Source organism: Dama dama, chromosome 7 (genome assembly GCF_033118175.1).
Source record: "Dama dama isolate Ldn47 chromosome 7, ASM3311817v1, whole genome shotgun sequence".
Classification (NCBI taxonomy): Eukaryota; Metazoa; Chordata; class Mammalia; order Artiodactyla; family Cervidae; genus Dama; species Dama dama.
Genome location: NC_083687.1, coordinates 25,980,746 through 25,993,151, shown reverse-complemented (window position 1 = coordinate 25,993,151; position 12,406 = coordinate 25,980,746). Strand labels below are relative to the sequence as shown.

The 12,406-nt window shown below is 40.0% G+C and overlaps 1 protein-coding gene across 1 annotated transcript in view; it reads left to right on the top strand.

Annotated features, from left to right (window-relative positions):
- The window catches only part of PKHD1 (PKHD1 ciliary IPT domain containing fibrocystin/polyductin), a 428,428-nt gene that overhangs the window by 268,672 nt on the left and 147,350 nt on the right, over positions 1-12,406 (top strand). Inside the window, exon 52 of the mRNA XM_061146900.1 lies at positions 7,401-7,538. Coding sequence (XP_061002883.1) covers positions 7,401-7,538 — 138 coding nt within the window. The remainder of the gene's footprint in view (positions 1-7,400; positions 7,539-12,406) is intronic.

Here is a 12,406-nt window from a genome sequence, read left to right as displayed (position 1 = left end):
TCACCAGGAAAGCCCTGCATATTTTCATATATCTATTGTCTGTCTCTTTTCTTCGGGTGAAATGTCTACTCAGTTCCTTTGCCCATCTTTTAATTGAGTGGTTGCTGGATGAGATAGATGGGAAAATGAAGAGATACTAGTCAAAGGGTACAAGGTACAGTTATGCATGATGAATAAATCCTAGAGAACTGTTGTACAACAAAATGCCTATAGTAAGCAGTACTGTGTTCTATACTTAAACTTTGCTAAGAGAGGAGATCTTATGTTGTGTTCTTATTTCAAACTAAGAATTAATTAAAAGGCTTAATTATTAATTAAATAGTTAAAAGAAACTTTTGGAGAGAATGGATAGGCTTATGGCCTAGATTTTAGCGTTGTTACATGGGTATATGCGTGCATGCATGCTCAGTAGCTTAGTTGCGTCCAACTCTGTGACTCCATGAACTGTAGTGAGCCAGGCTTCTTCATCCATGGGATTCTCCAGGCAAGAATACTGGAGTGGGTTTTCATTTCCTTCTCCAGGGACATGAATATATACGTATCTCTAAACTCATTAAGTTTTATACATGAAATATATACAGCTTTTTAAATTAAAATACGCTTACTCCTTAGAAAGAAAGTTATGACCAACTTAGATAGCATATTTAAAAGCAGAGACATTACTTTGACGACAAAAGTCTGTCTGGTCAAGGCTATGGTTTTTCCAGTGGTCATGTATGGATGTGAGAGTTGGACTGTGAAGAAAGCTGAGCACCGAAGAATTGATGCTTTTGAGCTATGGTGTTGGAGAAGACTCTTGAGAGTCCCTTGCACTGCAAGGAGGTCCAGGCAGTCCATCCTGAAGGAGATCAGTCCTGGGTGTTCATTGGAAGGACTGATGCTGAAGCTGAAACTTCAGTACTTTGGCCACCTCATGCAAAGAGTTGACTCATTGGAAAAGACCCTGATGCTGGGAGAGATTGGGGGCAGGAGGAGAAGGGGACGACAGAGGACGAGATGGCTGGATGGCATCACCGACTCGATGGGCATGGGTTTGAGGAAACTCTGGGAGTTGGTGATGGACAGGGAGGCCTGGTGTGCTGCGATTCATGGAGTCGCAAAGAGTTGGACATGACTGAGTGACTTAACTGAACTGAACTGATATACAGCTTTTGAATGTCAATTATACATCAATTTTTTAAAATATTAAGTTGTCTTTTAAAAAGGCAATACCAAGTTGGCTGCTCTGAATTCTTTGACGCTTAATGGAGAGAATAGAGGCATAACAGCATCTCAAGATTAAAAAAAAACAGAACAAAACAAAGAAAACCTGGAATGAGAAAAGGCACAGATTCTTTTCTATTTCTATAAAAACAGCAGCACCTTCTGGTATTTCCCTTTCAGAATTCAGGCTTTGGAGGACTGATCTGATACAGTTGGTAATTTTACTTAAAGACCTTCCTATTAAATAGATTCAAACTATTTTTGAAGAACAGATGGTATAGACTAGAGGAAGAGATAAACACTGTATGTTAAACATTTTATTGATCAATTAAAATATCATAATTTAAAATGTTGATTCTACTCTGGGAATTATGCATGTCTGTCTGTGATGGAGAAAGACACTGAGATGGTGTATGTGGGGAGTGGGTTGGGAATTTATTGTCCAAAGTTGAAATTGGACTCTTCCCATGAGGTGAGAATGAAATGAGCAGCCTCCCGCCGCCCCCCCCCCCCCCCAATTCCAAACACACACACACCAGACAGGCAGATGGCTCTTCTTCAAGGTGTAAGGAAGCTGGCTTTCAGTCTTGAATCATGTGCCTCGGGGTGCTTTGAAAACTGCCTATTTTTAAGATCAGCTTGAAAAAAATGATAGAGTAGAATAAAGAAACCACCTGTGTGGATTTGAAGAAAAAGTCAAGCTATAAAGTTAGCAGCGCTTTGCAAAGAATAGAGTTATAGAAAAACTACATCCTTATCTTCTAGCACTTCTTTGTTCTGCTTTTTCTACCAGAGCATGAATTCTTGATAAATGAATATCAGCATCTCTGTAAATTAGTCTACTTGACATTAATTTTCATTAATGTTAACCTTTCATTCCTATGAATTACTTATGTGTAACAATTTCCATTCCATTGTAAACATTCTTTTGTTGGATGTTTTCATAAATTGTGAGAGATAGCATATTTGGGTAAATCATGAGATTCACCAAAAGCTAACCAACTATAAAGGAGATAAAACATCACCAATCATTGTGTACATATGTTTATCTAAGTATCTAAAATAGTTACTTTAGAGACAGAAACATTCTTTTCTTTTTCAAAAAGAAAGATTGGGTCATTTAATAGTGATTGAAATGGTATTGAAACTTATTTTTCCATTGGTTCACATATTTATGAGAAAGTATTGGAGCTAAGACTGAAGCTTGTTAATTATGGAAGGTGCAGGAAAATAGCAAGCCTGCAAATAGCCTTGTATGTTCTACTCTGCCCTTGTGGGCCATCACTCTCCCCTTGAGGTCAGAACCATGTCCAAAGTTGGTGTAGGCTGTGTTCCTGACAACAGCAGGGTTGTAATGGAAACTGTCTTTACCACCGAAGTTATGGGCCTGATACAGTGAATCCCACACAAGCAGTGGGTCTGCCTGCCCCCAATTGTGCCCCATTTTATTCTCAGGATCTGTGTCCTTTGCTCTTGGTCTTTTTCTACAGGATTTAGATGAGTGTCAGACCCTTGGAATGCTACACAATAGTGACCTTGATTCTCTGACTTTGCCGGGGGGAAAACTGAGTTTAAATCTAGATTGAAATTATATGCGATGCTATGGTAGTCAGGTCATTTCTGATACAGAAGAAGATTTCACCTGCCATTAGAGATATCTGCTTTTTGATTTGGCTCAGGCTTTCTGGTCTTAAGGGTAGCTATGCATTTACAGAAAATGAATGCTTGTTTTTTTTGTAGTTGCCTTGCTTTTGATACATGGAGAAAGTTGGGTAATTCTTTCTTAGTATTAATTTTCCAGATATTATTTATAAAGGTTTATCCTTCTTGTTGTCAAAATACAACCCCTTCTTTCAGGGGTGAAAAATCCCAAGCACTGTTTGGGAAAAAAATACTAGAATAAAGATGGCGGGATGGTTAATGTTTGATGGATGAACAAGTGGAAAGAGGGTATAATTCGGAACCAAGAGGCACTACCCCATGGCTGGTCCTGAGCTCCTTTGGGGGCAAAGCAGTCTTTAATTACATCTGGTACTCATTAATTCTTTTTGGAGTCTCTTTCCAGATCTGTTCCCCCATCAGCCTCCCATTGAGCAACAGAAATTCCAGATGGTTCCCTCCATATGCCAGTGCTCATTCTCTTAAGTAGGATAGATTGGTCACTGACAGAGCAGGATGCAGGAGTATTGGCCAAGTCAAGCCAAGGTGAAAAGCATTGGGCCACAGTTACATTAGAGATGATCCATCATTCATGTTTCTAAATGTGTTGTATGTATAACTGCTTCTGAATGTTTTCTCTGAAACACCTTGAGTAATTTTCTGGAAAGCATGGTACTTCTAGACAATGTGGCATATTGATCCTAACTGTCTACACCTGGAACAGAGTGAGATCCTCTAGAAGCTGTCATTATAGATGAGAGTCATTTTGGACCTGATCTGCTCTGGAGCCTACTTTAGCATGATTTTTTTTTTTTTTTGTCTGCATGAATTGCAATGCCAACTGTCATGTCTGTTATTGTAATGCAAAGAGAATTAATTGATATAAGTCTTTATGAGTCATAGGTTTATTTCATTTTTGCAGAATTTTGTTGTAATAATCACATGGACAGACTTTCCATTTTGAAGTTTTGAGAATGAAGATGAGGTCAATCTCCATATAATAAAAAATATGTTATTTCAAGTATATTACCTTGTATTTATTTATCTGTCTTCATCTGATGAAGGGAAACATGTCTGACTCATCTTTGAATTCTCACCAATCATCAAGATGTGGCACATATTGAGGAAAGAAAGGAAGCAAGAAAAAAGTGTGACTAGATGGATCCAGGAAATTTGAAAGTGCAGCTGGCATTGAAAGAAATAAGAATAGTGTTTCTACTCTTGTCTTCATCTTATTCTTTTCTTCTAATGGCTGTTGGATTTTACATGTACGTGTGTGTGTGTGTGTGTGTGTGTGTGTGTTCACCCTTTGGTGTTATTTTTTGAGCACCTACCAAAGGCTGGGTATTGTTCTATGTGCTTAGCAACTCAATGTGACAGTGACAGGTATAGTCTGTGTTCTCATAGAGCTTGTAATAGTTAGGCTAACTGTGCTTTGTGGGCAATTTATTGGTGTATTTGGAAGGTAAGACAATTACGAAAAATGTCTTCTAAGGGGAAATGTGATAAAGTCCAAAGGGAAGATTTTAAATTCCATGTAATTGTCACTTTTTAACTGAAAGGTATATTCAAAAGAAGCCTAATATCATCTTGTGTGTGTGTGTGTGTGTGTGTGTGTGTGTGTGTGTGTGTGTGTATTTTGCGGTTGAGAGAAAACATTTATTGAAGAAGTTACTTTGTACAGTCAGGTTCAATAGTCAAACATTGGTAGAATGGGCCACAGATTGGAAGAGACAAAGGTTATTTGTATCGAACTCTTGTATTTAAATGTGTTTGTTTGAAGTAATTTCTGCCTTGCTTTTGAAGTCACATTAAGTTATGAACTTACAAAATGTATATGAAACCTATAACTTTCTCTAGCTATTTCACTCTTTTGTTTGAATGTGTGAAAAGGAGCAGATGTGAAATTGAAATACATACATATTTTCATCTGTTTAGTCTGATTATTCATTTTACATCAGTCACTGATAAACTCTGGAAATGTAAGGTGTGTAGGGAACTCAGCAGATCTGAGCAACATTTATGGCACAGCTTTATCTTTGATGTCATAAGAAGCACTAGGGATTTCTTAAAAGGGGTGTTGTCTTCTCCTAAGGAATAAGAGTGGGAGAGAAAGACATAATTATGTTGAGGATCAGCCCAGTGATAGCTCCTTCTTTATAAGCAATAATAATGTAATTATCATATTTTTTTTCTTTAATGCTGTGTGTTATAAGAAGGTCCAGGGTATCACTAGAGAGTGAAAGAGAGAGATTTCCATAGAGGCATGGTGGATCCAATGTGGAGACTTACTAGCAGATCTAAAACCTTGTTGTTTCCGATGGATGAGTGTATGGTGCGGATGCTGTTGGATCATCCTCACATCCTGAGAACCAGCATTCTACTATTTAACTGAGACACGAGGGGAGGGAGGTATGTTCAGGAGAATTTAGGGGTCAGGTCTAGAGATGTCACACTTCAACTCTGCCTACACTTTATTGGCTACCCTGAGTCACATGTCTTCATTTAATTGCAGAGTAGTGTGGAAAAAGTAGACTAACTATGAACCCAGGAATAAAAGGGAAATGGTTGGTTTACAACCCTGCAGTATCTGCCATAGGAAGGTGTGGTAGTCTTATCCCTTGGACAGAAGGCAGGGACCAGAGGAGACAACTCCTGAGAAGTCAATTTGGGGGGCAGGGCCTTAAGAACAACAGGGTGCATTGTTTTCTGGAATCAGATGTGAGATTATCTTTAGAAATTCCTTAAATATGAAACAGAAACACACTTACAGCCATAGAGAATAGACATGTGGTTACCACGGGGGAGAGGAGGCAAGGGAGGGAAAGATTGGGAGTTTGGGATTAGCAGATGCAAACTACTATATATACATAATGGATAAACAACAAGGCCCTATTGTATAATACAAGGAACTATATTTGATATCTTCTAATAACGTATAATGGAAAAGAATATGAAAAAATCACAGATATGTACACCTAACTGAATTACTTTGCTGTATACCAGAATCTAACACAAGACTGTAAATCAACTATATTTCATTAAAATAAATTTCAGAAAATCCCTTCAAAATCTTTGCATGTGTCAGTGATTATGGTATTAAGATGTAAACAGAAACGCTTATTTGATATCTTCAATTTGGGTTGAATTACTACTGAACTTCAGAAAGTAACACTTACTACTTTGGCTCACATGAAGCAATTATTGTTTTAAAAGCAGATTTTTATTCATGTATTACTCTGTTGTCACTTTCAAGCAAAACCCAATGTTTCTTTCCCCTGAAGTTATATGGAAACTACTTTTAGAAAGGTGAGATGAAGAATAATAGTTTCAAGTTGCCCCATGAACTCTGTGAGTTCATCCAGCTAATGAAAACAATACAAATAATGAATATATTAAACTTTTATTGAGCATGTAACAGGCACTTGGTTTTCTTGGTGGGACTGGGGGATTGAGATTGTCTTACTAATATTCTTCAGCACTTTATATCTATTGATTCATTTAATCTTAACAAACATCCTATGAATGAAGAGATATTTTTATTATCATTCTCATTGTATAGATTAGAAAACTGAGACACTGAGGAGTAAATTGTTGGGCCACGCAGTTAGTAAGCTGCGTGTCAGTAGCAGCTTATTCACAGCCAGATAGTCTGACGTTAGAGGTCAAGGTCGTAAAATGTGGTTGTTTACCTTTCAAACACAAGAGCCTAGGGAGGGGCAGGGACAAAGGGTGTGGAGCTTATCTGGACATTTGCATTAAAGCAGGCTTGGGGTAGTGTCAGGGAACTTTGACTTTAAGGAATCCAGTTTGTTGCCATTTCTCAAGGATTCTCTGTTCCTTATCAGTCCCTATTCCGGGAACAAGTGAAACAGCACGCTGTTCCCAGGACTGAGGTCATAGGATGAGACATGTATGAACCCCCTTCAGTGACTTTTCAGCATCAGCGACCTTGTATGTATTAGACTATCCATATTGTGGCTATTGATAAAATTTCATCCTGTGTAATAGCTGAGTAATCATCTTACTAAAGATATATAAACCTGCATTTCTGCTAATAAAGCACCCTTGCTCCATCAGAGCTTGGGTCCCTGTGTCTTTCTCTCTCTCTTTCTCTCTCTCTCCCTCTCCCTCCCTCCGACTCTCTCTTTCACTTTCTTTATTCTTTTTTTTTTGTATTTTTTTTTTATTATTGTCTCTTTCACTTTCTTATCATTGACTCTGGACCACCAGGTTCTGGTCCATTAAAGGACCCCAACAGGGCAGGGTTAGAGTCATCAGCAATGCCTTTGGCCATGACCCTTGGTTTGCAATGCAGTGGAAGAATGTATTCATGACACCTTCTCTTTTTCTCTGCCTCTTCATGAAAGCCTAGCCTTTGCAAACACTTTGTTCTTCCACTTTCTGCCCTTGACCTGGCCCAAGCAGCAATGCAAGCAATTCCCAAGCTGCCTAGAGAACCCAGTATAAGTCACTGGAGAAGAGGAGGCAATTCTTGTCTTGGTTACATGTCTGAGCAATTTCTTTTCCTTCTGCAGACAGGACTATCCTTGTGGATACTGATCTTCCGCCCCTCAGAGGCCTCTACGTGATGGGGACTCTAGAATTCCCTGTGGACAGAAGCAACGTTCTAAGCATGGCCTGCATGCTCATTGCTGGTGGGGAGCTGAGAGTTGGTGAGTCAAGGGCAACAGGACTGGGAGCAGAGAGAGGCCTTGGGAGAGGATAGTATCTCTAGCAGGTTGCTTAAGGGGGTCTGGGGAAGACTGAGGCAAGAAGGAAGTTTACTAGCCAAAGTTCTCCCCAGCCAGCTTTGGACACAGACAGAGGTGACATTTGTTGGTCACTCCTGTCCACACACTGTATGTAGTCATCTGGCCCCAGGGTCCTCACGCTCATTGCAGGGCTCTTTTTGCCTCCACCAAGCCACACATCAATTCTCCATTTAGTTCTCTGAGTGAGAATTTACCCGTGGCTTACTCTTCCAGAAGATCTTGTAGGATGGATTGGTTAGCCCTTGATCAACCAACCCAGAAGAGAATTTCAGTTGCTGTTGTAGTACACATCCTTCAGAGAACAGACCTGGGAGCCAAGCTGATGTGTTCATCCTGGGACAGTAGAGAGAGAAACCTGGGGAGACGGCAAGCAACTCACTTGTCTCCCACTGCCCCACAGACCCATGAACTCTTCTGTCTAGTTATGTTTTATGACTCCCTAGGAAGCTGATGGAAGGGCCAGAGATGCAGTGGAGCTCAGAGATGAGGGTCCTCCCCCCTGGGAATTGAGGGATTGTGCAGGAGAAGTGGATCTGGGATGATGAGTTAACCAGGTCTGATACATGGAGAGTGTGAAAATGTTAGACACTCAGTCATGTCTGACTCTTTGCGACCCCATGAACTGTAGCCCACCAGGCACCTCTGTCCATGGATTCTCCAGGCAAGAATACTGGAGTGGGTAGCCAACTTAAAAACATGAGTTGTCTATTTTATATATAGTATAATATAGTAGTATGTATATATCAGTCCCAATCTCCCAATTTATTCCTGTATCTAATCACCTGGCAACCATGTCTATTTTCTATATCCATGACTCCTGTTTTGTAAATCAGTTCATTTGTGCTTTTTTTTTTTTTAAGATTTCACATATAAGGGTGGACATATGCACATTACTATGTATAAAATAGTATCTAATAAGAATCTGCTGTGTAGCACAGAGAATTCAATGCAATACTTTGTAATGGCCCAGGTGAGAAAAGAATCTAAAAGAAGGAGTTCATTATTTGAATGAGAGATAGAGGCAGAGGCATGGAGTTGGTTGTCAGAGAGCAGCATTAAGTTGTGTGTGACTGGGACACACTCAGTACTGGGAAGGGCCTCTGGGAACACCCAGATTTCACTCTCTGTCCTCTCTCGTCTCCTGCTCATGCTACAGTCTAGTCAAACCCAACCTGAACTCCGAGTCAAGGAGGGCTCACTGATGTCCTGTGTGTGGGTCAGCTGCATCCCAGGGCAGTGAGCTGAGGAGGGCAGTGTTTGGGAGTGAGGTTTGAATGCTCTCCATCACATTCACTGGTGGAGAATGGTTCTTCTGTTAAAGCAGCCAAAGATTCAGCTTTATCCAGCTTCGTTATGCCAACTGCACTGTCACCTCTAATTCCTACTCTTTCTACATGTACTACCTCAAACACAGATCTCTGTGTTATACACTTGCATAAGAATTGTTTTGTTTTCACCTGGGTTTTAAGGAGACGCAAGCACAAGATTTTTTACTCATCTCTATTTCAATCCATCTTTCCACAGTGAGGAAATTCTTTTGGCTCCTGATCTTTTCCTCCCAGATTGATGTCACTTGCTCATTGGTTTAATATTCTGTATCCTCATCCAGTTAACTGATTGAAATATTAAATAAAACTGAGCCTTGTTCCCGTTACTGGAAAACTTATTTTAGGTTGACATCCTCTGTTGCTAAGAGAGGTCTTTTTTCATAAGATTTTTTAGGTTTCTGAAGTCACTTATTACTGTAATTTAAACTTGCTGCCTGGAAATTTGCACCTTAGAAAAGAAAGAACGCAGTGGCACTTTCCAGTTTTGACTTATACATTTCAAATCCTATTTTTAATTTTGTCCACTCCCAGCTACACTTTCATCTGTTGCTAGACAATGGCATGTTCATTTTCTCTCTGCTTGTCCATGTGTTCCAGGCCTAAAGGTTGATTATCCAAAAAGAACCCATCTGCCCAATCCTGTGTGTATGATGCCTGAAGGGAGACTTTCAACCCATCTGTCCCATTCTACCACACCCTAAAGAAATCCCAACATGAAATAGATAATAAGACTAGTTAGCAAAGAAACCTAATAGATGTGGGCATTGGCACAGAGCACTGCCAGAGACTGTGTGCTATCTGATGCCATTTGATCCAAGTCCCAGCACCATGGAATTATATTCCTTGGTGGTCCTGCTTTTAAGGCAACTGGTGCTGGCAGAAGGTACCAATTGACTTTTAGTAGGGTGGAATCATAATCTTAGCTTTAGATGGGAAGTTTAAGATCAAAGCTCCGCTTCGAGGGCTACAGCTGTATCACAAATGCCAAACTCAATTTCATTCTCTGTTCAGTGGTTGTCTCGTTAGTCTGATAAAACACTTAAGATAAGCTGAAAGTATTTCACTTGTTTGTCCATCCTATCATTCATCATGATTTTTGCTCACTGTCTACCACGTGCCAAGTTCCACGAGAGAGGTTGGATGTGCAGACATAGAAGTCATGAACCTGGCTTTCAAGAGCTGTGTCAATAAAGCAGCAGAGACAAACAAACAAAATCATAACTGAAAGTGTCACCTCTTCCAACGTGGAGAGGGATTAAAGATAAAAGAAGAGATCTGAAAAGACACATATTTGTGGACAAGTGTTATACCTTCAGGAAATTGCAAAAAACGGGTATGTCTGGCTTGTAGGATTTATAAAACGGTGGTAGCTGATGAAGCTTCTTGGCCTTATGCATTATGTTAAGGAGTTCGGGTTTTCTCATGAAGACAGTGCCCTGTCACTGGATATTTTATGCAGGGAAGTGACATTATTAGATCCAGTCTTAGAGCCATCACTTTTGGCAATGCAGGGGATGTACTGGAAGGGGCACAGTGAAAAGTGAGAAGGCTATAAGGTGTTTCAGAAAAGAAACTGTAAAAGATTGAGTGAAGACACTGGAGCTAAAGAGGAAGAATGAATTAAGGAAGTACTCAGGAGGTAAAAAATTCCTAGAATCGAGTGACAATTTTGATGTGAGGTGAGGAGATGATACTTCCTAGGTTTCAGGTTGGGAGATCTGGGTCCATGGCAAGGCTAGGACAAAACCTCCCTCCCACTACTTTTTAATTGAGTGTGTGTGCCAAGTCACTTCAATCATGTCCAACTCTTTGTGACCCTATGAATTGTGGACAACCAGGCTCCGCTATCCATGGGATTTTCCAGGCCAGAATACTTGTGTGGGTTGCTGTGCCCTCCTCCAAGGGATCTTCCTGACCCAGGGATAGAGCCTGTGTCTCTTATGCCAATGTCTCCTGCATTGGCAGGTGGGTTCTTTACCACTGGTGCCACCTGAGAAGCCCTTTTAGTTGAGTGACTCTGGCAAGTTACACGAGCTATTTCTGCCTCAGTTTTCTTATCTCTAAAATGGGAAAAATAATAGTCATGCTTATTTTATCGAGTTTTGTAGGAACTGAGTAAATCAATGGGGTCACAAAGAGTTAGACATGGCTTAGCAACTGCCATGTTGCTACAGCAATAGTTATTTACTAAAGGCTTCTTTGGTGGAAGTGCTTGAACAGTGTCAGGCACCTAATAAACCTTCAGACACAAGTGTCAGGTTTAGGTTTCAGTGGGATGTGTAAGTGGTAATATATAGAGGGCAAATAGATTAATGAGAAAGCACAGAAGAGAGGACTGTGCTAAATATATATATTTGAGGGCCATCAGCCAAAAATATGAAATCAAAGCTGTGAGATAGAGAAGGCTTTTAAGGGTAATGGAGGAAGCTGGGATCAGGAAAGAGAAAGGAAAATAAACAGCTATAAAGATAGATGGACAGTGACAAGAAAATGATGTCTTGAAACAAAAGGGGAGATTTGCAAGAAAGAGGGAGTGGTTAGTAGTGTGAGATACAGCAGAAAGAATAAAATCAGGAAAGTAAATTGACCATCTTATTCTGGCTTTTAACTTTTTTATTTTTGTTGTTTAGTCACTCAGTTGTGTCTGACTCTTTTGCAACCCCACAGACTGTAGCTTGCCAGGCTCCATGGGATTTCCCAGGCAAGAAAACTGCAGTGCATTGCCATTTCCTTCTCCAGGGGATCTGCATAACCTAGGGATTGAACCTGCATCTCCTGCATTGGCAGTCGGATTCTTTATCTGCCACCAGGGAAGCCCTTTATTTTTTTTACAATGGCTGTCAAATATAGTTTTGACACAAAATGTTACTTTGCATGTTGAACAAAGAAAAAAATTTCCTGAAGGACAGTAACTTCTAATAAGTTTAATGCCACTTATCTGTTCTTTAACAACTTCATGTTTTGGCTTAAAATATAGTCTTAAGTACAATTAAATAGATTCAATCTCATATTTGAAAATGAACAGTTGTCTCTATTGAGTGATGTCATCAAACTTTTACATGCTTTCATGAGTAGCAAGGCTTTCTATTGGACGATAAAATGGAATGAATCAGTAGGTTTAAGAAGAAAGTAGACTTACCCCTGTCTCCATCCCCTTCCTCGTGCCTTCCCTCACTTTCTCTTTCACTGAATGCCCATTCAGTGACAAACATTCTTCCTCTGACTTGAGTATTCAGCAGTGAGCCAGACAGATACGATTCCTCCTTGTATTCTTTCGTTGGGGGAGATGGAAACATAGTTTTAGATGGCAATACATGCTCTGAAGGAAACTAAATAGAGAAGTGAACTGAAGAGAGGTGTTGGCACCGGAGATTAGGTAGTCAGTGAACAATATTCTGAAGAGTCAGTGTGACTTGAGACCATAGCGACAACAAAGAGCTA